The 24,043-nt window shown below is 44.3% G+C and overlaps 2 protein-coding genes and 1 long non-coding RNA gene across 5 annotated transcripts; 2 read left to right on the forward strand and 1 right to left on the reverse strand.

Moving 5' to 3' along the window:
* The first annotated feature begins 275 nt into the window (after nt 1–275).
* On the forward strand, nt 276–10,181 carry MAK16 (MAK16 homolog). 2 transcript variants are annotated; one of them, XM_088443392.1, is made up of 11 exons: nt 276–438; nt 2,240–2,289; nt 5,222–5,331; nt 5,427–5,491; nt 5,570–5,721; nt 6,441–6,495; nt 7,039–7,113; nt 7,289–7,408; nt 7,500–7,559; nt 8,430–8,644; nt 9,547–10,181. In XM_088443392.1, exons 1-10 carry the CDS (start codon nt 424–426, stop codon nt 8,637–8,639), a joined length of 912 nt encoding a protein of 303 aa, XP_088299518.1. In that variant the 5' UTR covers nt 276–423; the 3' UTR covers nt 8,640–8,644; nt 9,547–10,181. The 2 variants fall into 2 exon arrangements, with proteins under 2 accessions (XP_088299518.1, XP_088299517.1); XM_088443391.1 differs by lacking the exon at nt 9,547–10,181 and having other exon boundaries at nt 8,430–8,713.
* Nucleotides 8,748–21,155, reverse strand: TTI2 (TELO2 interacting protein 2). 2 transcript variants are annotated; one of them, XM_088443389.1, is made up of 7 exons: nt 20,416–21,155; nt 18,941–19,127; nt 18,354–18,446; nt 12,393–12,583; nt 11,654–11,797; nt 10,526–10,688; nt 8,751–9,623 (listed from the first exon to the last, which is right to left on the reverse strand). In XM_088443389.1, exons 1-7 carry the CDS (start codon nt 21,153–21,155, stop codon nt 9,543–9,545), a joined length of 1,599 nt encoding a protein of 532 aa, XP_088299515.1. In that variant the 3' UTR covers nt 8,751–9,542. The 2 variants fall into 2 exon arrangements, with proteins under 2 accessions (XP_088299516.1, XP_088299515.1); XM_088443390.1 differs by lacking the exon at nt 11,654–11,797 and having other exon boundaries at nt 8,748–9,623; nt 20,416–21,145.
* On the forward strand, nt 20,703–23,524 carry LOC148509357 (uncharacterized). Its single transcript, XR_015869457.1, has 3 exons — nt 20,703–21,173; nt 22,854–23,221; nt 23,404–23,524. It is a non-coding gene; the product is annotated as an uncharacterized LOC148509357 (long non-coding RNA).
* Nucleotides 23,525–24,043: the final 519 nt, after the last annotated feature.

Consider the following 24,043-nt stretch of genomic DNA (forward strand, 5'->3'; position numbering starts at 1 on the left):
ATCCCAATGTAACATGTTTGCTGTCATCATCAGGGCGACTCACACACAGACCCTGCCCATCACTCTCAGCTGTCACCGCCGCCGCCGCGTAGCCCGGGCGCTGGGTGCGGGGAGCTACAGACACGTTATACATCAGTAATCACTCAGGGATCGGTGCAGTTTTATACATTCTAATATATTCATAAACACCGACCAATCGCAGGACGAAGATGACGCAAATACGTAATGTCCCGTAATGTCCCAGTCGAAAGTTCCTGTTGGCCATGTTGGATGTGGGCAGACTATGCCGGAAGTGACGTGCTGCTCCTCTTCTCTCGCGATAGGCGCAGCCTCTGGATGCATATGGCGGCCGCCTGGTGAGGGCTACACGCGTCTGGTGTCTGTGTGAGGTGCCGGGTACAGGGACGAGCCGCCGCCGCCAGGATGCAGCACGATGATGTAAGCGCTGGGGTCGCCCATACATAGCTGGTGGGATCTAGGGACATGATCTGCCCGGTGTCACACCCCTATAATAACCCCCGGGGCTGCCAGCAGTCAGTACAATTACTGAGCAGGGATGTAGTGGGGGGAGGAGGGGGCCTGGGGGAAATGGCTGCACCGTACTGCCACATTTCCTTCCCTGGAAGCCCATTATCCTCTGCCAGCTGATGCCACTCTTAGCATCCTGGTCATTGAGGTCCTGATGTAGATGTGGGCGCAGTGATGATGAGGTTTGCAGTATTGAGCGATCGCTTTTCTACTGCGTATGTGCCAAGTTTCATTGCCGATAGCGGTCGCCGTGTGGTCTTGCACGCAGCGAGTGAAACGCAGGCGTGTCGCGACTCATTTTGGAGACGTGCCCACACCTGCGAATTTGTGCGCAGTGGTTAAGGATCCGTTGGCTTATTTCTGACAGACATTCTGGCCCGTCATAGGGTGGAGATCAATGGTGCGTCTGTGGGTACACGACTGGTGGAAAGCTGCGGGGTGGGAGTTTTAGTAGAAATCCCAGTGGCTGTGACATCTGCATATTTTCGCACAACCGCTATAATCTCATACGGTTCATGCATTACACTGTGTAGGTGCGCGGGTTCAGAAATCTATTGGAAATGTGCTGAATGTGACTGGGAGGTGATCTCAGACGCACAGAGACGGCCCGTCTAATGGGCGTGTTATGGGAGTGTTGTGGGCACGCAGTTGGAGTGCGTACGTATGCAGGCGCTTAATTACTCACATTAGAGGTCATATTTTGACTGAGAATTTGCACCTAGCATAGGGCTGGTGCCAGTTTCAATGGTGCGACTGATAGTGGCATCTAAAGATGCACCAAGCGGTATTACGGCATCTGAAGGCATCTCATCACAGTCAGACACACACTTCTGCCCCAGGGGAGGGCTGATAGTAACATTAGCATATAGTCACAGGCGTTACTACGGCAAAACACGCTAAAGCCGTCTCAGCAGCGTGCGAATCAGCCCCTAAGTACAAACCAAACTTCCTAAAGAGCAATTGCCCATACGAACCAATCTGCTTCTAGCTATCATTTTATAGACTGTACTTTGTAAATGTTAGCTAGAAGCTGATTGGTTGCTATTATTTTTTCATTGGGGGGGGGAAATTCAGTGTTTATTATTCATGTTTTATTTTTATCAAATGTGAAACTTGTATCTTTTGGCGTTATTGAATTGATATGCTCCATGTCATGCAATGTATTTTTATTTTTGACATTTTATTTACTCCCCGTCCCCGATTCCAATTTATTGGTGACTGTGTGTATTAATAACCTGTGTGATTGTGCATGTGTGGCCACCCCTCTACCCCGAAGTAATGTGATTCTACGTCACAGGAGCAGCGCATCCACCTTCATCATCCCCACTCATAGCAATGGTACTCATAGCCTATGGAGAAACCCAGTCTGATTGCCACTAGGGATATCTCTGGGAGCACCTGTAGGGCCAACATAGCACCACGATCAGTGGTAATGATGACCCAGAGAGCCCCCTGTGGTTTTTATTCAGTTAGAAATTGGAATGGCTGATCATAGTATTTTGGGGGAATATGTTGTTGAATTTAAGATTCAAACTGATCACTATCTATGTCCTGTACCTAAAGGATGGTCAGCTGAGTACTGGGACTAAACACATTTCAGGTATTTTCCATCCCTTCCACAGTGTCTTAGTAAAGAACGTAGTGTTATCGCTAATGATAGTGATAGTGAGTATCTCTGCACCATTTCTCATTATCTCCCTTTTTCTTTCAGGTTATCTGGGATATTGTGGGAAACAAGCAGTTTTGTTCCTTCAAGATAAAGTAAGTGCCCATATTTCTACACCTACTGTAGGTGGCATCATCCCCGTCTAGATGAAGTACACTAGATGGTTTTTCAGCTTCTTGCCCTATTGGCTAAGTATCCCATCCTATTGATAATGGGCTGGTTGAACCATGGGGCTGGCTTATTAGTTGGTGTGTATAGCTTAGAAAACTTTGCCCCTCTAATAGGGCTTTACAGAGAGGTCTGAAGACCCAAGCCCCCCTTACTGTCATGGCACTAACATGATCACTAATGCTGGGTACACAGTATATTGGCCAATCAATTTATCGGCCAATATATCTTATGTGCGTCGGCCAGTGTGTACCAGCGATATGTCGTTCAGACATATCGCGTAGGCTGTGCTGCACAGCCGCTGCCCAGAATATTTCCCCCTCCCTGGCCAGTGAGATCCGTGGCCATTAGACAGATGATGGTGGTTCAGTGTGTATGAACCACTATCATCTGCAGATATCTGTTAGGTGTGTACCCAGCTTCACACTGCTCTCTAATCCTTTGCCTCCTGGATACTGTATTTGCTGTACCGACGCATATATTGCAAGCTCCAGTTTTATCTTGAAGTTTAAATAATATTAAAACTGTGGCCACAGTATAGACCAGTGGTCTCCAACCTGTAGCTCGCGAGCTACTGGTAGCTCACGGTCTTAATTTTGGTAGCTGCAGTACTGCCAAGTCAACACCATGGTTGGTGCTACAGGGAAGCACGTCGGGTGATTGCCGCAGCTTCTACAGCAGTGTTTCCCAACCTTGGTCCTCAAGGCACACTAACAGTCCAGGTTTTAGTGATATCCATGACTGAGAACAGATGGTTAAATCAAAATAACTGAGGTACTAATTAAGACACCTGTGCTCAAGTATGGCTATTCTTAAAACCTGGACTATTAGTGTGCCTTGAGGACCGTGGTTGGGAAACCCCTGCTCTACAGCAATCACCTGATGTGCTTCCCCGTGGTTCTACCCATGGCATCTATGCTAAGGTGAAGTGAGTGACTCCTGTCCAGCCCTCCCGGAAAAGCACACAGCAGCCCTGCCTATATCTTTTGCTCCTCTACTATACGTACAGTGCATCCAGAAAGTATTCACAGCGCTTCACTTTTTCCACATTTTATGTTACAGCCTTATTTCAAAATGGAATTAATTTTTGTCCTCAAAATTCTACACACAATACCCCATAATGACAACGTGTAAAAAGTTTGAGGTTTTTGCAAATTTAATAAAAAGAAAAAAAAAAACTAAGAAATCACACGTACATAAGTATTCACAGCCTTTGCTCAATACTTTGTTGATGCACCTTTGGCAGCAATTACAGCCTCAAGTCTTTTTGAATATGATGCCACAAGCTTGGCGCACCTATCTTTGGGCAGTTTCGCCCCCATTCCTCTTTGCAGCACCTCTCAAGTTTCATCAGGTTGGATGGGAAGCATCGGTGCACAGCCATTTTCAGATCTCTCCAGAGATGTTCAATCGGATTCAAGCCTGGGCTCTGGCTGGGCCACTCAAGGACATTCACAGAGTTGTCCTGAAGCCACTCCTTTGATATCTTGGTTGTGTGCGTAGGGTCGTCGTCCTGCTGGAAGATGAACCGTCGCCCCAGTCTGAGGTCAAGAGCGCTCTGGAGCAGGTTTTCATCCAGGGTGTCTCTGTACATTGCTGCATTCATCTTTCCCTCTATCCTGACTAGTCTCCCAGTTCCTGCCACTGAAAAACATCCCCACAGCATTATGCTGCCACCACCATGCTTCACTGTAGGGATGGTATTGGCCTGGTGATGAGCGGTGCCTGGTTTTCTCCAAACATAACACCTGGCATTCACGCCAAAGAGTTCAATCTTTATCTCATCAGACCAGAGAATTTTGTGTGGGCGCATCTGTATGTAAACTGTTTGTGGCCATTTATGTAATATTGTTCAGTTAAGGCTCTTATACATGGCAGTTGGGGATGTTTATCCCTAGTGTTTAGTATCCAAGGGGTGATATATCAAACAGTGATTACCGTGAGCCACTAGAGCACTTGACCATAACAACCAATCAGTTGTACCCATCATTTTATAGAATTACTTGGAAACAGAGTGGAGTTTCTATTCGCAGCGTCTCCACTGCTCCACTTCTCCCACTCATTTCACTATTTGTTACATAACCCACTAAATGGATGATAAATTAGCCCATTATTTTTCTAGTTCTAGGACTCCACAAACACTGCAACACCTTCCGTATTACTGTGGTCCAATGAGTAATATACAGAATCTGCATACAATGTAATAGGCGAGGTACAGAATACACACGTAGTACAGAACATGCAGGAGGCATAATACACGGGTGCACAGGTGGATGATGTATCTGTTATTTATACATGAACTTATTTTATTACCAGTTATTTATATAGCGCACACACATTCCGCAGCGCTGTACAGAGAATATTTGTCCATTCACATCAGTCCCTGCCACAGTAGAGCTTACAATCAATGGGGCCTATGTACTGAGCCTTGGAGATAAAGCACCAACCAATCAGCTCCTGTCACTTTACAGGTTGTGTTTGAAAAATGACAGGAGCTGATTGATTGGTACTTTATTTCCATCCACTTTATCTCTCTCCAAGACTTAGTACATAGACCCGTATTAGCATGTTCACACTTATACCCACTAGGGTTAGTTTTTGTTGTGAGCCAATTAACCTACCAGTATATTTTTGGAGTGTGGGGGGAAACCCATGCAAGCACAGGGAGAATGTACAAACTCCACACTGTTAGGGCCATATGTAATGTGTTTGCAACCATTACTTTTAGCTATAGCCTGCCAGGATTATGTGAGTTGGGATTGAACCGCTGTAGATAGGTGCATCGCTGAGGTCAGGATTCTGGCACACACTTATATTGTCCAGTGATCTTATCCCTTTTAATTAAATGCTGTTTTCCAGGACAAAGACTCAGAACTTCTGTCGGAATGAGTACAACATAACCGGTCAGTGTAACCGCTCCGCATGTCCGCTGGCAAACAGCCAGTATGCCACCATTAAAGAGGAGAAGGGTAATTACCGATCATCAGCATACGTGACATTGCCAGTTCTGTGGTATGAATGAATGTGTGCGGTATGATCATTTCTAATGTCTCTTCACCCAAAGGTATCTGTTACTTGTACATGAAGGTGATCGAGCGGGCGGCCTTTCCAGCGAGGATGTGGGAGCGGGTAAGTGTGGATCACTGGTGATGTTAGGGAATCAGATGGCACCTAGATTCTGCTGTTCATGTACAGTGTTCCCGGCAGGTCCGCCTGAGTAAGAACTATGAGCGTGCACTCGATCAGATAGATGAGAACCTGATCTACTGGCCGAGATTTATCAGACACAAGTGCAAGCAGAGGTTCACCAAGATCACCCAGTACTTGATTCGCATCCGCAAACTCACGCTGAAGCGGCAGTAAGTGACACGTTTGTTGGTGACCTACTCGCGCTAACAGGGCACAATTCACATTTTAGGAATGGGTCAGTTAAAATGGGAATAAACTGTTTTCCTTTACTAATATAACCAAACCAAGATGGGCAAAGCTTTCTTCTGCTGTAGCAAAGTGGAACAAATATTTTATTATCGTATTAGCGCTACACAGCGGAAATCACCTACAAATAGGAAGGGCGGAAACCTACCCCACAATTTAACCGCTTGGGTCTCTTGAATACAGGGATTCCAAATATACTTTAATCCAGGTCTGATTGAGTTACTGGGCTCAAGAGCAAAAGACCATAATAGTTACAGAACCTGCAAAAATACTTAGGATGGGCGTAAGGGGAAGGTGGGGCTCGGATGGAGTATGTTTGTGGGGGTTTGGGATAACATAATTTGTTATGTAAGCATTTGCACATTACTGCGTCCCGGTCACACGAGCTGGGTTGATGTAGATATGATGGGTTGGGAAGGGGGTTGAATGGGTTTTCCAAATTGTTGAAGAAAGAGCTGGGCTTTCCTTTTTAAAAGAACAAAATCACCACACACAAAAAACAACTATGTAGAATGTTTTAGGCTCACATATAATTAGTTGTAATTAATTTTCATTAGTTTATGTAATTAACGAGCATGATCTCATGGGACACCAAGCCACAGTCATGTAGGTGATTTATTTTATCCCATTATTACTCACACAGGCGTAAGCTGGTCCCTTTGAGCAGGAAGGTGGAACGTAGAGAAAAGAGGAGAGAGGTAAGTACTTTTATTGTGTATATAATGGGATTGGCCTACTGTGATAAAAGGAGTCTTTCATTTTGTTGCATGGGATATTCTTTGTAATACACATAACAATGTAAAGCAAAGCGGTATGTGCCTATGCGGTGATTCTCTAATCCGGGCGCATTTCACCTACACTGACTAATACGCTGGATCACAAACACTTTCATAGTGACTCCTGACATCGTTGCTCACTAGATGTGTCCAAATACAACTTTGCTTATTGGAATTGTATTTTTGGCATTTAAAAAAAATATTTTGAAAAATTTTTTTTTTTTCTTTACGCATTTCCTTTAAGCCAAAATGATTAGTGAGGGTCTCCTAACAAGATCACCAAAAATGTTAGTTTTTATTATCTTTTGCTTGGGGGGGGAGGGGGATCCTGGTTGGTTCTATTGGTCCCTTTTTATCAGTATAACATTTTACCCTTATAGATGTGATCATAAATTTGTTCTATTCTGATGATGATGATGAAACTGTTTCTGATTCTGTATGTTTGTCCCATTTATATGAACACAGGAAAAAGCCTTGGTGGCCGCTCAGCTGGACAATGCTATAGAGAAAGAACTACTGGAGCGATTAAAGCAGGGGGCGGTAAGACTGGGTGCAGGGGGCGGTAAGACTGGGTGATAGGGGGAGGAGCCAATCTAGGATGAGATTTAATTATAGAACTGACTGTTGGGTCTAGGACACCAGCTGCTATATAAGGCAGGGGCCAGCCCACAGACGGATGTCAGCTTTTATGACATATGCTCTCATTTTATCACAGTACGGAGATATTTACAACTTCCCTATCCAAGCCTTTGACAAAGCCCTGGAGCAGCAGGAGGATGCGAGCGAATCAGAGTCCTCTGACCAAGAGGAGGAGGAGGAAGATGAGGAGGAGGATGTAAGTATGATTGGATGCTTTGCTGTGATTGTCTCGCATAGGGTGTGTTTCCCGCTGTTACAGAGACTCACTCTGTCTCTTGTGTTTGCAGGAGAGTGGCAAGAGAGAATTTGTGGAAGATGAGGGTGAGAGCGACCTGAGTGATTTTGAGGTAAGTTTGGAGAACGTGGAGCAGTTACGCCGCCCTGTCACTTACTCATTGTTAGATGTACTTGGATATGGGTGACTAATTCGCGGAGGGGGTGGAATGGCCTGTATCTAATAACCAGGACTGTGCTCCAAATGCAAACAATAGCTCTTGTATCACCATTTGACTGTAGAGCTACTACCGGTCCCAGCCTACCAAACAGGGCTATAATAGTGTGTTTGGTGCTGCATGTTGCTCTATCACGTCTACTTTACATGCCTATCTGGGCCGTTATTATTTACCAGTTAGCTTAGTTTTAGGTTTTATGGATAGGGGCCAATTCATTATCCGTTTTATGGGCCTGTTAAGTTTTTAGTAACGAGCCCATTCGTGATTAGAGGTCAGATGGGAGCCGCCTGGTATTCAGCAAACGTTTGGCAAAATCCGAAAATGTTCCCAGAGCTACTTCCTATGGGAAGAAGTTGTGAAGAGGGATTTGACCAGATCCTCCGCATGTGTGAACTCTGGGCAGCCGGATTGGCAGTGGGATCACGGTTACTTCTTTAGCAGTGTTAGGGATCACGGGGAGAGTAGTTTTCAGAGCAGCTGTCCCCTCACTGGAGCAATACCCTAATTGCTCCGCTAAGTATCTACTGCCACAATTTGCGACAATTTGGTTACTTGCGGTCTCCAATGATGAATAGGCCCCATAATGAGCAGTTTACGCCTTTTTAATGTAACATTTCTTCCTGTGCCCTGACCCTTAGAATAACCTGGCTGTGCTCTGTATTTCATTTAGCATCTACACCATGAAGTGACCAGTCCCATGTCTTGCCAGCATTAAGCTGTATCTGACGACTGCTATTATTACAGCTCTGTGGGTTTTATTTGCAGGACATGGAGAAATTAGCTGTCAGCGGTGATGAGAGAGAATCAAGCGAAGAGGAGTCTTCAGAAGATGAAGAGGAGGAAAAGGCAAAGACAGCAAAAGGAAAATCAAAGGGCAAGACGCCCCTGAAGGGACCACTCCGGAAAAAGAGAGCTTATGTAGAGATAGAGTATGAACAAGAGACTGAGCCACAGCAGAAGACTAAAGCTACCTGATTAAGGTGGATCTCAAAGCGCTGTGGAACTTTTTTTTTTCTTCTTTCTTTTGCTAAATAAATCCCTGTCCCGGATACCTGTCTGACTACATGAGGATCATCTGTACCCTGTCCTAGGGGTCTGATGTGGTGTGAAGAGTCAGAATAATGAAAGGCTATAAAATAATAGGTATCTAAACTCTCAAAAGGTACTGTGTACCTATGGGGAGATCAGATAAACCACCTCAACTCACTATTCTCCAAGCTTCAGTGCCCGAATACTTCTAAAAGGAGTAGGATAGTGGCTGCAATCATCCAGTCCCTTTTAGAATTCTACCACCAAAATGTAGAGAATATAGTGTCTACTGTGTAAATCAGTAGTACCCCCGGCACACTGAAACGCGGGTTGAAGCTGGGTTGCCCCTTTCACACAAGGGTGACTACCTGGGTTATTCCTGGGTCTTCGAGCAGTCAGTAGGCGCATGGAGACAATGTCATCTCCGAGTGCTACTGTCCCCGGCCAATCAATTTCTTTTAGGTGTGACCCATCATCAAGACCTGGGTCGCACCTTTCAGACTTAAACCAGGTTGCATGTCCCAGGAAAAACCCTGATCGCAACCAGGGTCGATGCATGTTCACCTGCAAACACCCAGGTTTTTGGCTTGTGTGGAAGGGGGTATAACTGGGGTTCTGTGAGAGAAGATTTGCATCATATACTATTTGTGGGACATAAACAATAAAGGTTCAGTGATGGAATAAAGTTGGTATTTATCACTCCAGACAGGTTAATTTGCTCAAAACTATATTTTAGTGACAGCTGTAGGAGGTAATGATAAGTGTACCCCTGCTGATGCCCATGTGGTGTGCACATCTGCGATAAGCGTAACCAGAAACACCAGATTTTATTGTATGTTTATTTACTTTTCAGGTGTCCTGTAAGACTCTATTAATGCATTGCAGCAGGAGGGGTTCATTACACACAGAGGGGATTCCTTCCAGGGCCATCTGAAACACAAGAACATTGCCATAAAATACTTGTGTATGGCTGAATGCAGTCTTTCCCCAGCTACCAGTGCTTCCCAAACTTTCTTGGTTTACAGCGCTCTAGAGTATCAGCAGTTTTTTCTTCAATGCCGAAAGTTCATTATTGAGAAATTCAGCAAAGACTATTACATTAAAGTAAATTGTGCTTAGCTGTGTTCCTTATGATCAGTTAGGTGGTGGTGGACAGGCTTGCACTTCTGCTTGTCCACCAATGCTGGTGGCTGCCAATCACAGTGACCACTACACCCAGATTGGGAATCACTGCCATATATGTTACTAATGTCAGTGGATCACAGTAAGCTGTGGGCTTTGGCTGGACCCTTCCTAATTAATCTCATGCACAAGAAAATGTGATTCCTCCCCAATTAGAATATCAAATGTGATGAGATCACAGGGAAGTAAGAAAAATGTCCTTGTTACTCGCAGAATAGTGGTGGTCACATTAGGTGCTGGTTTGTGTAACTCTAGGGGGTAAATTTACTAAAGTGAGTTTTTAGAAGAGATGTTGCCCATAGCAACCAGTCAGATTCTAGCTATTCTCTTCTAGAAGGTGCTAGTTAAATGTTAAGTAGAATCAGATTGGTTGCTATGGGCAACATCTCTTCTAAAACACTGCTAAACTCTCACTTTAGTAAATTTATCCCTAGGACTTTATAGGATGTGTGTTTGCACTAGTAACAGCAGTGGCCTTTTCCTCATTTATGCAATGGCTGTTTTAACAACGAAGACCCAAGATCTCAACTTTTCTTCTGCTCCCATTAGAATGTGATGTGTGTGCATTATTACCAGTATAAACCCAACTGATGGCTTTCACCCTTAGTAGAGAATATTAAACCCCCATTCTACCCCCATAGTCAGCTCACCTTGACTTGTCTCTGGCAGCACCGGTCTAGCAGCACCAGACACTCACAGGCAGAGTGGAGCAATGCTTCCCGGATCGGCTGAGTGTGCTGACTAGGATCAGAAGAGACTTCATACATGAGCTTTAGAAGAGCCTTTAGTAGAAGAGGCAGCCTGGAGGGGATCCTAGAAAACAGAGAATCGGGGGCATTAGGCCTGTCGGTTTAGGTTCTGTGGAATAAGGGAAGGGCCCAACTTTCACAAAGGGTAATCTGGCTGTGGTATGAAAGGGCTTTATTCAGAGATGGACGATGTTGCAGAGCCGCACAGAAGCGGTTGTGTAGTACCGTCCAGCAAAATGTAAATGCAGCAGGTGGTGGCTGGAGCAAATAAGACACCTCCTGGCTGCATCTCAGAGCGCATCGGTTGCGAGGATGCATGAGCTGAGACTAACTCAGCCAGGCCGGCTCCTGACCACTTGCGAGGCCAGGAAATCTGCATCCACCGACGTAGACCCTGGCATTGTCCCTCTCGAAAAACGGGGGTGAAATGCTGGCCAGAATTGCCCCTGCTATACCTCGCAGATGGAGGTCTCCACATGCGCAGTCCTCTAACCGCCGGGTTAGCGTACATCTCTGAATCAGCCCTTACAAGTTTTTTCTATCTAAAACGTGATACAATTGTACCTGCACGCAAGGGGCCACAATGACAACAAAACTTAAGAATACATCTCATAGTAATGTTTCTACTTAAAAATAAATATGTAACGTGTTGTATAGAAATACGTAAATCATTAAATAGAATACACATAAAGGAGTTACAGACCATGACTGTAGGACTACTTTCATTATTATTAAAGTGTGATTGTGCCTTAATACATACAATTGTATAATATAGTGCGCTATATTATTATATATCTGTGCAAGTGTACTAACAGTGTTAGCGCTTACCATAATAATTACTACATATAAATGGGAAAGAAATAATCCAAAAGTACAAGATGGAGACACAGCAATACTTTGCTAAGGAGTTAGAACTGAAAAGTTGCATTATAGACAACTACTGTGTACAGCCGGTCACCCAGCTTCACCAGGAGCATGTACATCCTAGGGGGTCTCAGAAGACTGACAGTGCAAACGAGGGAGACTCACCGAGGCCATGCAAACTTGATGGTCCCCTGTAAAGTGTCCAAGATGCAGAGCCGGGCGGTTTCTTCTGGCCCATCATGAACCTCCAGATATGAAACTATCACACGTAGCAGCCTCTTCATGTGACGGACTACCCTCACTCCAAGCCTTAATGAAGAGAAAAGAGTTTAGCCCACACATTGGGAAGGGTATAGTTACTATGCAGAGGTTTATCAGAGCTGGTGATCGGCGGCTATGACTGATGTATATAAAAATGGTAACAGCAATAAACGGTATCCCAGGCTGATTTATCATGTATTACTGTTGTCATTTTAAATCCATCAGATGATTGGCAGCTTTGATAAACCGCAGCATAGTATATCTATCTCCCTTGTCTTTTGTGCGATACTTCCTATCCCTCCCTCTCCCTTCAAAACCATCAAGCTTTTCGCTACTATTACATGCAAACGTGCACTACCAGCAATCCTCTAGGAGCCGCTGACATTACTCTATCCCTCATTACTGTCACTACTTTAGTAGATCGAGAAGCTCCATTTTCATCGTTATTGGATCAGTCCACATAACGGCCCCCACCACTGTGTGCAGACAATGGGAAGATATCATAGAGATAGAAATAGCAATGTTAGGAAAATAAAGATCCTCTGTAACAAACCAAATGAGGCCCTTAATGGACGAGCCAGTGAGGAGAATGTAAATGCGAGGCGAGCGGACAACATGAGCCAGGTCTATTGTAGATCTTCACCTTTCCTGGAGCGCGGGCAGGTTACGCGCATACAATCTGCGCATCGCTATCTTGTGCTCCATCTCCATGTGGGTGAGAACCAACTGCAGGATCTGGTCCGATGGATTCTCCGCCTCTTTCTGATATGTGCCCACTGCGGGTGGCGGTTTCTGGAGGATGGGGGACAGGTCCAGTAGGCAGGGCAGAGCGACCTGGTAGAAAGTGACAGCTGGATTACATACGGGTGCTGATGTTTATGTGCACTGTAGCCATCTTGTACAAATTACAGTCTCCTTGTAGATCTAATAAGGTCATATTCACATTAATAACAGCAAATCTGAAACCAAATAAAAGGCACATATTTAGCAGTAAAGGTGCGTACACACGTAACGTTTTTTTGAACGATTTAACTATAACGATGTCGTTATCGTTAAATCGTTTGAAAAATCGTTCATCTTTTTAGGGTGAACGGTGAACGATAATAGTTCATACGCGAACCCGTTTGTAGTTAGTCGTCCATTCTGACTGTCCAACAGAACGATTTTCGTTTAGAAAATCGTTCATGTTGTACAGAATGAACGATGTCCACTCATTGTATGCATGTTTAAAAAATCGTTCATTTTCATGAAAATCGTTGAAAAAATCGTTCATTTAGTAACCAACGATTTTCTAAACTATTTTCGTTCACTTTTTCAAGGGAAAATCTGTACGAAAATCGTTTGTTACTAACATCGTTACGTGTGCATGCAGCTAAAAGTGAACTACACTTATCTAAAATCATATTGAGTTACATCTGATAGGTGAGATTGCAGTTCGATCAATCTGTCTATAGAGTTGAATCGCTATAAAATTTTAATAAAAATAAATTTAAATAACCACTCATTAAACATTGCAGTTTGGAGATTCCATATCAGGTGCGGTCTGAAATATATTCTTTTATTAGTTAAAAAGATAAAATAAAACACTGCATCTGCAAAAGCTAATTTAATACGTCCCAGTTTAACTGAGAACTAAAGAACACAGAATTACACACATTTACATGTAGAGGGTCCCAAGGCAGCCACAGGGCTAAAATAAAACATTTATATTACTGTATAAGCAGAATGAGTTTCCTTTGAAACTCAATGTTTAACCCAGAGGTTCCCAAACTCCACAATTACAGTTCAGGTTTTAAGGATATCCATGTTTGAACACAGGTGACTTAATTAGCACCTCAGTCAATTTGATTTAACCATCTGGGCTCAAGCATGAATATCCTTAAAATCTGGACTGTAATGGCAGCGTTTGGGAACATCTGATTTAGCCTATGACTGCATCAGACAATTCCAGGAGCAAATATCAATCTTAATCTGGGTACACACCTAGAGATTTTCTGTCCAACCAGCCAACTAGTTGATTGGTTGGAATGAAAATCTGGTAAATGCCAGAAAACAGATGAAAATGGTCGTTCAGACAAGTTTGTTAAATGTTTGATCTACATAGCCTATAACACAAAGCTTCCCTCTAGACATAAAAAATAATATTCTTTAGTTATCAGGCTCATGGCTTCCTCTAGAAGAATAAGAAGCCCTCCAGCTGTTGGTGAACTACACATCCCAGCATGCCCTGCAACAGTTTTAGCATAGGCAAACAGTAAAACTGTGGCAGGGCATGAGCTCACGGTGCAAAGAGTAGATCTTCTAAACTACCCAGTCCTTGGTGTGATGACTCACAGTATTCACAGCGCTTCACTTTTTCCACATTTTGTTATGTTGCAGCCTTATTCAAAAATAGAATATATTAATTTTTGTCCTCAAAATTCTACACACAATACCCCCTAATGACAAAGTGTAAAAAGTTTTTTTGGAGATTTTTGCAAATTTAATATATAAAAAAAAACCTAAGAAATCACATGTACATAAGTATTCACAGCCTTTGCCATGAAGCTCAAAATTGAGCTCAGGTGCATCCTGTTTCCACTGATCATCCCTGAGATGTTCCTACAGCAGTGATTCCCAACCTTGGTCCTCAAGGCACACTAACAGTCCTGGTTTTGGTGATATCCATGCTAAAGCACAGATGGTTTAGTCAAAAAAACTGAGGTACTAATTAAGTTGCTTGTGCTCAAGTATGGCTATCCTTAAAACCTGGACTGTTAGTGTGCCTTGAGGACCGTGGTTGGGAACCCCTGACCTACAGCATAATTAGAGTCTACCTGTGGAAAATTCAGTTTGGACATGATTTTGAAAGGCATACACCTGTCTATATAAGGTCCCACACTTGTCAGCGCATGTCAGAGCACAAATCAAGCATGAAGTCCAAGGAATTGTCTGTAGACCTCCGAGACAGGATTGTCTCGAGGCACAAATCTGGGGGAGGGTACAGAAAAATATCGGCTGCTTTGAAGGTCCCAATGAGCACAGTGGCCTCCATCATCCGTAAATGGAAGAAGTTTGGAACCACCAGGACTCTTCCTAGAGTTGGCCGGCCATCTAAACTGAGCGATCGTGGGAGAAGGGCCCTAGTCAGGGAGGTGACCAATAGCCCGATGGTCACTCTGTCAGAGCTACAGCATTCCTCTGTTGAGAGAGGAGAACCTTCCAGAAGGACAACCATCTCTGCAGCAATCCACCAATCAGGCTTGTATGGTAGTGGCCAAACGGAAGCCACTCCTTAGTAAACAGCACATGGCAGCCCGCCTGGAGTTTGCCAAAATGCACCTGAAGGACTCTCAGACCATGAGAAACAAAATTCTCTGGTCTGATGAGTCAAAGATTGAACTCTTTGGCGGGATGCCAGGCACCGCTCATCACCAGGCCAATACCATCCCTACAGTGAAGCATGGTGGCGGCAGCATCATGCTGTGGGGATGTTTTTCAGCAGCAGGAACTGGGAGACTAGTCAGGATAGAGAGAAAGATGAATGCAGCAATGTACAGACACATCCTGGATGAAAACCTGCTCCAGAGCGCTCTTGACCTCAGACTGGGGCGACGGTTCATCTTTCAGCAGGACAACGACCCTAAGCACACAGCCAAGATATCAAAGGAGTGGCTTCAGGACAACTCTGTGAATGTCCCTGAGTGGCCCAGCCAGAGCCCAGACTTGAATCCGATTGAACATCTCTGGAGCGAAACTGCCCAAAGATAGGTGTGCTAGGCTTGTGGCATCATATTCAAAAGACTTGAGGCTGTAATTGCTGCCAAAGGTGCATCAACAACGTATTGAGCAAAGGCTGTGATTACTTATGTTCATGTGATTTCTTAGTTTTGTTTATTAAATTTGCAAAAATTTCAAAAAAACCTTTTATACGCTGTCATTATGGGGGATTGTGTGTAGAATTTTGAGGACAAAAATTAATTTATTCCATTTTGGAATAAGGCTGTAACATAACAAAATGTGGAAAAAGTGAAGCGCTGTGAATACTTTCCTGATGCACTGTATAATGTAATGTCCAATTGACATCACAATATATAATAGTTTCATATCAGTGAGAGAATGATTATGTGGGAGCTGATATAAAGCACAGCCACCTGTACGCCAGGAGATGCAGGATTTGTATAGGAACTGTGATTATGGCTAGAATAGATGCCCAACAAAGACAATTTCAATTACACCAGGCTTACAGCCAGATGGTATACAGAGTTTCTGCTTCTAGAATTCCCTGTAGCCAATAGGCTTAGAAATCTGTTCACAGTATCATCCTACATAACTAAATCTTGGGGGCGACTTGTACCCCACCTCAAACTTCCCCAAATGCTTACAGCGTGGAACAGTTTTTTGACATCTAACATGGGTGTTCTAGTTTGGCTCTGCCCATCAAATATTCTTCATGCGCCCCCAAATGTGGACCCCAAAATGTGCATATCTGGCCTAGTGGATGGGGGGTTGTAGTAGCAGCATATATCGATTTTCCAAATGCTCTGACTTCACCTTTGTGGCCTATGGATAATGCATAATAAATTTGTCATCACCTTTGAAACCGTATTATAGGATTGCAGGAAATACCCTGATAAGTATCACAAGTATGAAGAGCATGGTGTTCCCACCATGGTATGTACTGACCAAGAGAAGTAGGATTACAAACAGTATCTACAGTATACAGGATGAGTTTATTCAGACTATGCCAGGGGTTGTATGAGGCTGAATAGGTCTCTCCCAAAAACACTATGAGCCAAGGTCACCAATAACTGCACCTACGTATGCAGTGCACGATTATGGCTACAATACTTGTTGATTTAGGTGTTCCTATGACACATTTTTAGTTGGCATTAACATACTCTTGCATGCTGTTTTGATTTAATTAAAATTACATATAATCGCCCTTGTGACATGGGTGGACCTGAATCTCCAGAGGGGGATGGTCACACAGTGCCAGTTAGAACTTGTAAGTGGCATTTGGGGGGGGGGGGGGGGGGGAGGGATTGGGAGAGCGTAGGGCAGTATGTAGCCACAAGGAGATCTGGCCCTACCACAGGAAGCTGGCTAACAGTGGTGCCTAGAGAGGGAAATAAAGAGAAGGGCTAAGAGGCAGCCTGCAGTGATGGAGGAGCCAGCTCAGGAGACAGAGAGAAGCTATGGCACTACAGGGTTCAGCCAGGAGCTGTATGAGCGAAGCAGCAGTCTACTTGAATGGTTAAAATGTGAATGTTCGTCTGTTCGGCCTGTTTGTCACTTTGCAACTACTACCTAAGAACAGTGCAGCCCCGATAATTTTTCGAATGATAAACTGGGACTTATCGCATTTTTTTTAACCTTCGGGCAATTCCATAAGAGTAAAGCCGCTTTATCTGCCCGAAACATTACCTGTTTTTGTGCGAATACAAATAGGATCCATGATAAGTTCACAGACCTACTGTACGTGTTTTTGCAGCCGGCTTCCCGATAACAGGGTCATTATCAGGGATTTTTTTAAGGAGCCTGCTCCCAGATAAGGGCTGCCAGCGGCCACACTTAGGGGTTGATTGAATAGCCCCCGGGGGGCTATTGAATCCCCCCCTTATTCTAATATCATATTATGATGCACTGCACTCATCAAATACCTGCCCAATGTACACAGTGTCCCCACCCATGAGCTAGCCTGTGCAGATGAGAGTGACAGAAGAGGCGTGCTACCTACACAGACACCTCACAACGGAATGGGATTGAAATACTGGTGGCTCAACAGCCGTCGGTTCAAATACCGAAAGTGACAGGCCGACAGGTGAAGATCCCGACGCCCGGTGGCAAGTATGCTAACCCTCCTCTCTCCCCCCCTAACCCTCCCTTAGTGGTGCCTAACCCTAACCTCACCCCTAGTGCCTAACTCTAACCTCCCCTTCATGGGTGCCTAAACCTAACCCCCCCCTCCCCGCACCCTAAGCCTAACCCTCCCAGGGGGGGGTGCCTAACCCTAACCTCCCTCTCTAGTGCCTAACCCTAATACCCCATTCCCCTAGCCTAACCCTAAACTTCCCCGGGGGGGTGCCTAACCCTAAGTCCCCCCGGGGGTCCCTAAACCTAACCTCCCCATCATCGGGCTAACTGTATATTTACCCGGCAGAGAGGACGATCGTCGGGATTAACATAGGCGTCTGTGTTTCAACGCCTATGTTAAATCCCTTGCCGGGATTATGCTGTCAGGATTGAGACCAGCGGTCTCATAACTACATCCCCCTCAGTACACCTGCACAATGACTGGGACTTAAATAAGTAAATAATAGTTTATTTAAAAAAAAAAAAAAGAAACACATATCAATCAACCTGATCATATAAATACATGGCTAAAGCACATAAAATGAAGCTAGAATGAAAACAGTTGTGTATTTAGTAAAAGTTACAATAGATGTTATACAACTAAATAAACAAAAGTCATCTGAAGGTGGGGAACCCTTTTGGTTACTTAGATCTCTATGCTTAGTGCAAACAATCTGACTCAGAAGAAACAGGTCCATAGCTGCACTGAGTCTAAAATACCACATATCAGTACATTTTCAATACCAATATTAAAAATCTCTTTACTTACTTCTATAACTTCAGCATCTGTTGTATAAAGGTGGTTACGCAGGGCATGATATACAACCAGCGCCCGATTATACTGTCTCAAGTCTGCTGCCGGCTAACAATGAAAACAAGAGCATTAGGTTCGTAATAATACTCTATATAATATATTAAAGTATAGGGAGAGATCCCAGGCTACACTTTGAGGGGTTTGATTACAATAGTAGATGTCTCTCTGTGACCAAGAAAATGTCTCCTGATCCTAACTCCTGCCTATCAGTCTGCCAGCTTGATTGGAGCTACAATAGAGGAGTGGTCTCTAATCCTCCTGCCCAAGTATAGGACATCCACTAGCCTTGGCCTGGTTCTATGTCGGAGGAAGCAATATTATGGCATCTTACAATAAAAATAATAGCTTTGTCTGGCGTTCTTTAACTGGATCCTAGGACGTAAGCTCACCTTAGACCCACGATTATGTCCCACCAGCAGGGGAAATCGGAAGGTAGCCTATGGGAATCCTCAGAACCCATGCCTAAGAGGGAGATGGCACCTTCATAAATCTTCTCTAAGAACCAACATTTCTAATAACCTACCAATTTATCACAAGCTTACCACATTCTTGATGATGTGATGTAGGCAGCAAATACCCAACACCTTGTTCTCCGGCTTGTAGTCATCAGAGAATAGGAGAGACGGCGGCATCACTCTGCTGAGGAAGTCAGAGAGCCAAGGCCGGGGCACCTGGTACAGCATCCAGGAAAAGACCAACTTTGCGTCAGGGTGGGACTCCCAGGTGTCTCTACAATAGGAGTGTACAGATCATAGTTTTGGGTACTGATCATCTTTTCTTTGCAGATTTGAGGCTAAGGTTGGCCATCGACCATCAATGATTGCCAACCATCTATGGTCTGAAGGCAGTGGCAACTAGTTTTACCATGGATGGCGGTCTCCTGATGGCTACTGCCAGCAGTAGGCTGAGCTTGCATAACGTTAAACCATCCATGGCTCAATCATGGATGGTTTCTAGTTGAAAACCATCGATGGCAGATCCGTTGATGTTCAATCCTATTTATGATATCCTGTAAATCACTTTTCAACAGACTAAGACATATAATTGTATTGCACGGCATATACACTCAGTACACAGAGGCATCACTGAATTCTGCAAAATAAGGACTGGACTGCTGGTGGACCTGTGCTAATACACATGGGGTAGATTTACTAACCTGCAGTTTATCAAATGACAACTATAATAAATGGTAAATCTGGTTTCTTTAGCATTTATTATAGTTGCCGTTCTAAATCCATTGCTGATTATAGGACGTTTTGGTAAACCACGGTTTAGTAACTCTATCCCATGGGCTTCAATTTTTCATTATCATGGAATCTACTCCCCCTTTAGAACCACCTCATGCTTTTCTTGTGTGTCAAATGCACCCCCTGATTCTCAATGCACAACCACCAATATTTGATGACAAATATATTCATGGATTATAAGCAAGAGGTTTAAGAAGCTACAAAATACCAAAATCCACTAGTTACTCTTGTAGGAAACCATTAAATGCTAAAATTATTTGTATTGTCCGTAAATTGTGCTGCTAGTACCAGTATTTCTGGGAGTGAAGATGTTACGTGTCTCAGCAGTGAGGTGGGAGCTGCGATGCTGGTCCATCTGCTCCCAAGGCCCCAGCTCTGCTCCTCTGAGCATCCTCGGGGGTGGAGCATGTACAGTGAAGCTCTGTGTGGGGTTTATCTTCCGTTAATTAAAGACCACATGTCCCCGGGAGGATAGACCAGCATCGCCACCATCCCCACAAAATTTCACCATGGTGCCCGGCAATCAAGTGTTATGGCTCTGGATGTCATGCCAGTTGGTAACTAAGGCGTCTATTCTTGAAGCAGTGAAAAGAGTGGAGAAGTTGCCCATGGCAACCAATCAGCTCCTATTACTTTACAGAATGTACTTGATAAATTAAACCTCAAAGCTGATTGGTTGCCATGGGCAAGTTCTCCACTGGCACACTTCTCCACGCTTTTCCCTGCTTCATGAATAGACCCCTAAGATACACACATCACATAGTTCTCACTTGTGGAGCCGGGGTCCTAGAAGTCCCAATGTCTCCCTAAATGTACTAAAGGGCGGATCCTGGTTGTTCTTTCCTTTGAGGAGATCAGCCACAGATTTAAAGTTCAGGACTTCCAAAAAAGTTTGGAGAAGCTGTTCAGCCAGTGCCCGGGAATGGCAATCTGTCCATGGCTTGTCCTGAATGTGTGCCCCACACAGCAGGAGAAGGGGCGCAGTAGCACAGCGCAGGACACTCTGGGGATCCATTGGACCCATGTCTGAGATGCCAGCATTAGTCCTGGGTGCTTGTTCGGTGCCAGGAGCCTCATCTCCATCCTCTGCTGATTTAGGGGTACCAGCTCCTTCCCACCCTGTCTTCGACTGCAGAATAAAACCAGCAGACTTCCCAGACACCTCTGCGTTTTCTGACGTCACGGCTGTAGCTGGCTCTGCCCCTGCGGAGTCTCCCTGCGCGGCTTTGGTATCATCCTTGCCACGTGACGAAGCTCTCGCAGCTTCCAGCAGCTGGAGGGAAGCTCGGGCGACAGCAGCCGCTCTCTCGGGCGTCCCCCGCTCACTCCCGGGGTCCGGACCGGGTGCTGCCCAGAAAACCACTGCCTGGAGCAGCTCTGCACAGCTCGCTGGGGTGCGGGGACCCGCAGCTGTACGACCCAGACAGGCAGATAGGTCGGACAGAGCCTGCACTAGTAGCTGCTCTGGAGCTGCCATGCCCGGAACATCACAGCCGGAAAGAGCAGCCATCTTTACTGCTGGGACGATGTACGGGCGCCATTTTGGTTACTGGCAAAGACCGAGGACATAAAGTGTTTTAGGCAAAACAGATCGATGTTTCTCGGCAATATATTTAATATAGAAGAGGAGGTAGAAATGGTCTCCCAACATTATTCCCTTCTCCCCGTGGGAAATGATCTGCTCCTGAACTTCCCACCTGCATATTGCACTTACGACTTCATGGTTTCAGCACAGGAAACTGCAGTAGTAATTTGAGAAAGTTGTTGAGCACAGACATGATGGATAATGCCTACCCTCCAACATGACCCATTCCATCAGGTACAAAATGCTCTGCTCCTGGACTTCCCACCTAATGTATGATTGCAGTCACCTGTGTTGAACTAGTTAATTGCTGAGAAAGGTGTTTCACCACAGGTGGCTGCAATCATAAATTAAGAGGGAAGTCCAGGAGCAGAGCATTTTGTACATAATGGATCGGGTCATGTTGGAGGGTCTCATAATGGAAAGTTCTCCAGCTAGGGATGGGCATCAATCTGCTGCAGGAGTAATGTACCCGATTCACCTTGTGCATGTGTATGCACAATTTTACCAAACTCCCTAACGGCGCATACTCAAAAATTATTTTGATCTTGGAGAAAATCTATATTATTTTGCAGAATATTTTCAGAATTAAATATAGACATGGTAATCCCTTATCGATCCAAAAGATCGATACACAACCGCCGATTGGTCATCACTATTTCCAGCAGTAGAGGTGTACATGGTCTGCCTACTGGTGCTTTACACAGCCGACAGAGTATATGAGAATTATTAATTCAAACGACCTGTAACTAAATACTACACAGCCTTTTGTGATCAGTATTTAATGCAGATCACATTGCAGTGACCGATTTACAATGCAGAGAGCATTGTGCTGACAGCAAATCGGTGCTAATTAGATTGCATACTAGTGACCACTGTTGTTATTATTTATTTGTAAGGTGTCACAAATGGGGGATGAACAGATAACACATTTAACAATATAAAACAATGCACAATCAATAACAAATAATACATATTCCCACCAGGCAAAGTTATACAATGACCAAACAGCAAAAATTGCCAATGTAAAGAGAACACGGGGCCTGATTCAGAAATGAATGCAGAAGTGCACAAAGCAGTGTCTATTGGCGGTTGCCAGGGCTTTCTCTTCCATTGGGCTTGTTGGGCAGTTGCCCAAGTGCCCAAAGCTTCAAGGCGCCTGCCAACCCGGGCCCTGCAGCCACAGCTATTTCTAAAAGTACTGCATTCCGATCGCAACCCCCCGTAACACACAGCCACAAGATGGCTACCTCTGCAGCCCGGGGACATGCCGCACCACGCTGCAGAAAGTGTTTTTTTCCCCTAAAGGGGCGTGGCTACGCCTGGACGCTATTAGGCCATGCCCTCTTGGCTCGGCCAGCCCTCTACTATGGCAGGTGACACTGACAGGGAGTGAGAGGAGTGGCTGAGTGGCTTAACTAGATTTAAATTTGAGTGTCAGGCTACATTTTATGCAGTGTCTCTGGATTCTTGTCACATGGGTGACACAGGTGCCTTTATGTATTCCCTTTTTTTAATAAAAAAATGTAAAAATAGCTCATACCTTTGCTCTGCTAAACCAGGGAGATCTGGATATGATGTTTTTTGGACATTGACATTTTTTAAAACAAATTTCTAAATTCATAGGATTACGTCAAAGAGGAGAAAGGAGAAGGCAAGCTGAAGCCCCACCAACCCCAGAAGATGGCTCCCCCAACCACTCCTCCCCACCCATCCCAGAAGATGGATCACCCACCCACTCCTCCCCACCCATCCCAGAATATGGATCACCGACCCACTCCTCCCCACCCATCCCAGAATATGGATCACTGACCCACTCCTCCCCACCCATCCCAGAATATGGATCACCCACCACTCCTCCCCACCCATCCCAGAAGATGGATCATCCACCCACTCCTTCCCACCCATCCCAGAAGATGGATCACCCACCCTCTCCACGGGAAGTTGCAATTGGGCTGCATCAGCCCAAGAAGTGCTGGGCCAAGGACCTGAAGGTACATATGTTACAGATGTCATTATGCAATGTATATGTAATGTAGGAACCAGAAAAGAATGCAATATGGCAAAGGGATACACACCAATTATTCAGACCTATGGTGGGTGGTTGTTAGGAAAAACTGTTTTGCATTAATAACAAATACTTAATAATTCTTTTTCAATTTCCTTTACATTTCAGTTGAACAAGAGGAGCCACTGCGGGAGCTACTTAGGAGGGAGGTGGGCATAATCGGGGAATGTGTCCTCCAAATTTATGAGGCCATTCGGAGGATCTAGAATGCCCTTGAAGTTTTTTTTTCCCATCCAAAAATTTACATTAAAAAAATTGTTGGCCCAAAAAAATGTGTGTTGTTTTTATTAAATGGCCAAAAATTCAAAAAAAAACAGATCTTAAGTTGAACTATAGGAATAAATGTTTGGGTAGGCGTACATTTTTAAGGTGTAAAAAAAAAAATAATAAAAAAAAAATATATGTATGTATGTGCAGATATTATAAAGATACACATCTAGATATATGTATATACATGATTTACAAATTAAGATATATTTGGAAATATATCTAGATCTTTATATATATTTCTATGTATATATATATATTGAAATATATATCTATATATATTGAGAGCAACAATATTTAATATGTCTAACAAAGTTGGGACAAGTCCAGTTTGCTTACTCCAGCGTATATAAATGAAGAAAAAAAAAAACATGGTGCAAATTAACGCTGATCGCATTCGCATCGAAATCAAGTAAAAGGTCCATCGAAAGCGCAGATGAGAAAACATGACTCTGCCAAGATATCACGATGGTCACGTAGG

Source organism: Taudactylus pleione, unplaced genomic scaffold (genome assembly GCF_031769625.1).
Source record: "Taudactylus pleione unplaced genomic scaffold, aTauple2 ptg000329l, whole genome shotgun sequence".
Lineage (NCBI taxonomy): Eukaryota > Metazoa > Chordata > Amphibia > Anura > Myobatrachidae > Taudactylus > Taudactylus pleione.

Coding starts and splice junctions, on each gene's coding strand:
- MAK16 (XM_088443392.1), top strand. Junction 5,332..5,426: donor CACCATTAAAGAGGAGAAGG/GTAATTACCGAT, acceptor CTTCACCCAAAG/GTATCTGTTACTTGTACATG. Junction 7,114..7,288: donor AGCGATTAAAGCAGGGGGCG/GTAAGACTGGGT, acceptor ATTTTATCACAG/TACGGAGATATTTACAACTT.
- TTI2 (XM_088443389.1), bottom strand. CDS start 21,155: ATGGCTGCTCTTTCCGGCTGTGATGTTCCGGGCATGGCAGCTCCAGAG. Junction 19,128..20,415: donor CTAGGACCCCGGCTCCACAA/GTGAGAACTATG, acceptor CTCCTATTGTAG/AGACACCTGGGAGTCCCACC. Junction 10,689..11,653: donor ATCAAGTTTGCATGGCCTCG/GTGAGTCTCCCT, acceptor TCTGTTTTCTAG/GATCCCCTCCAGGCTGCCTC.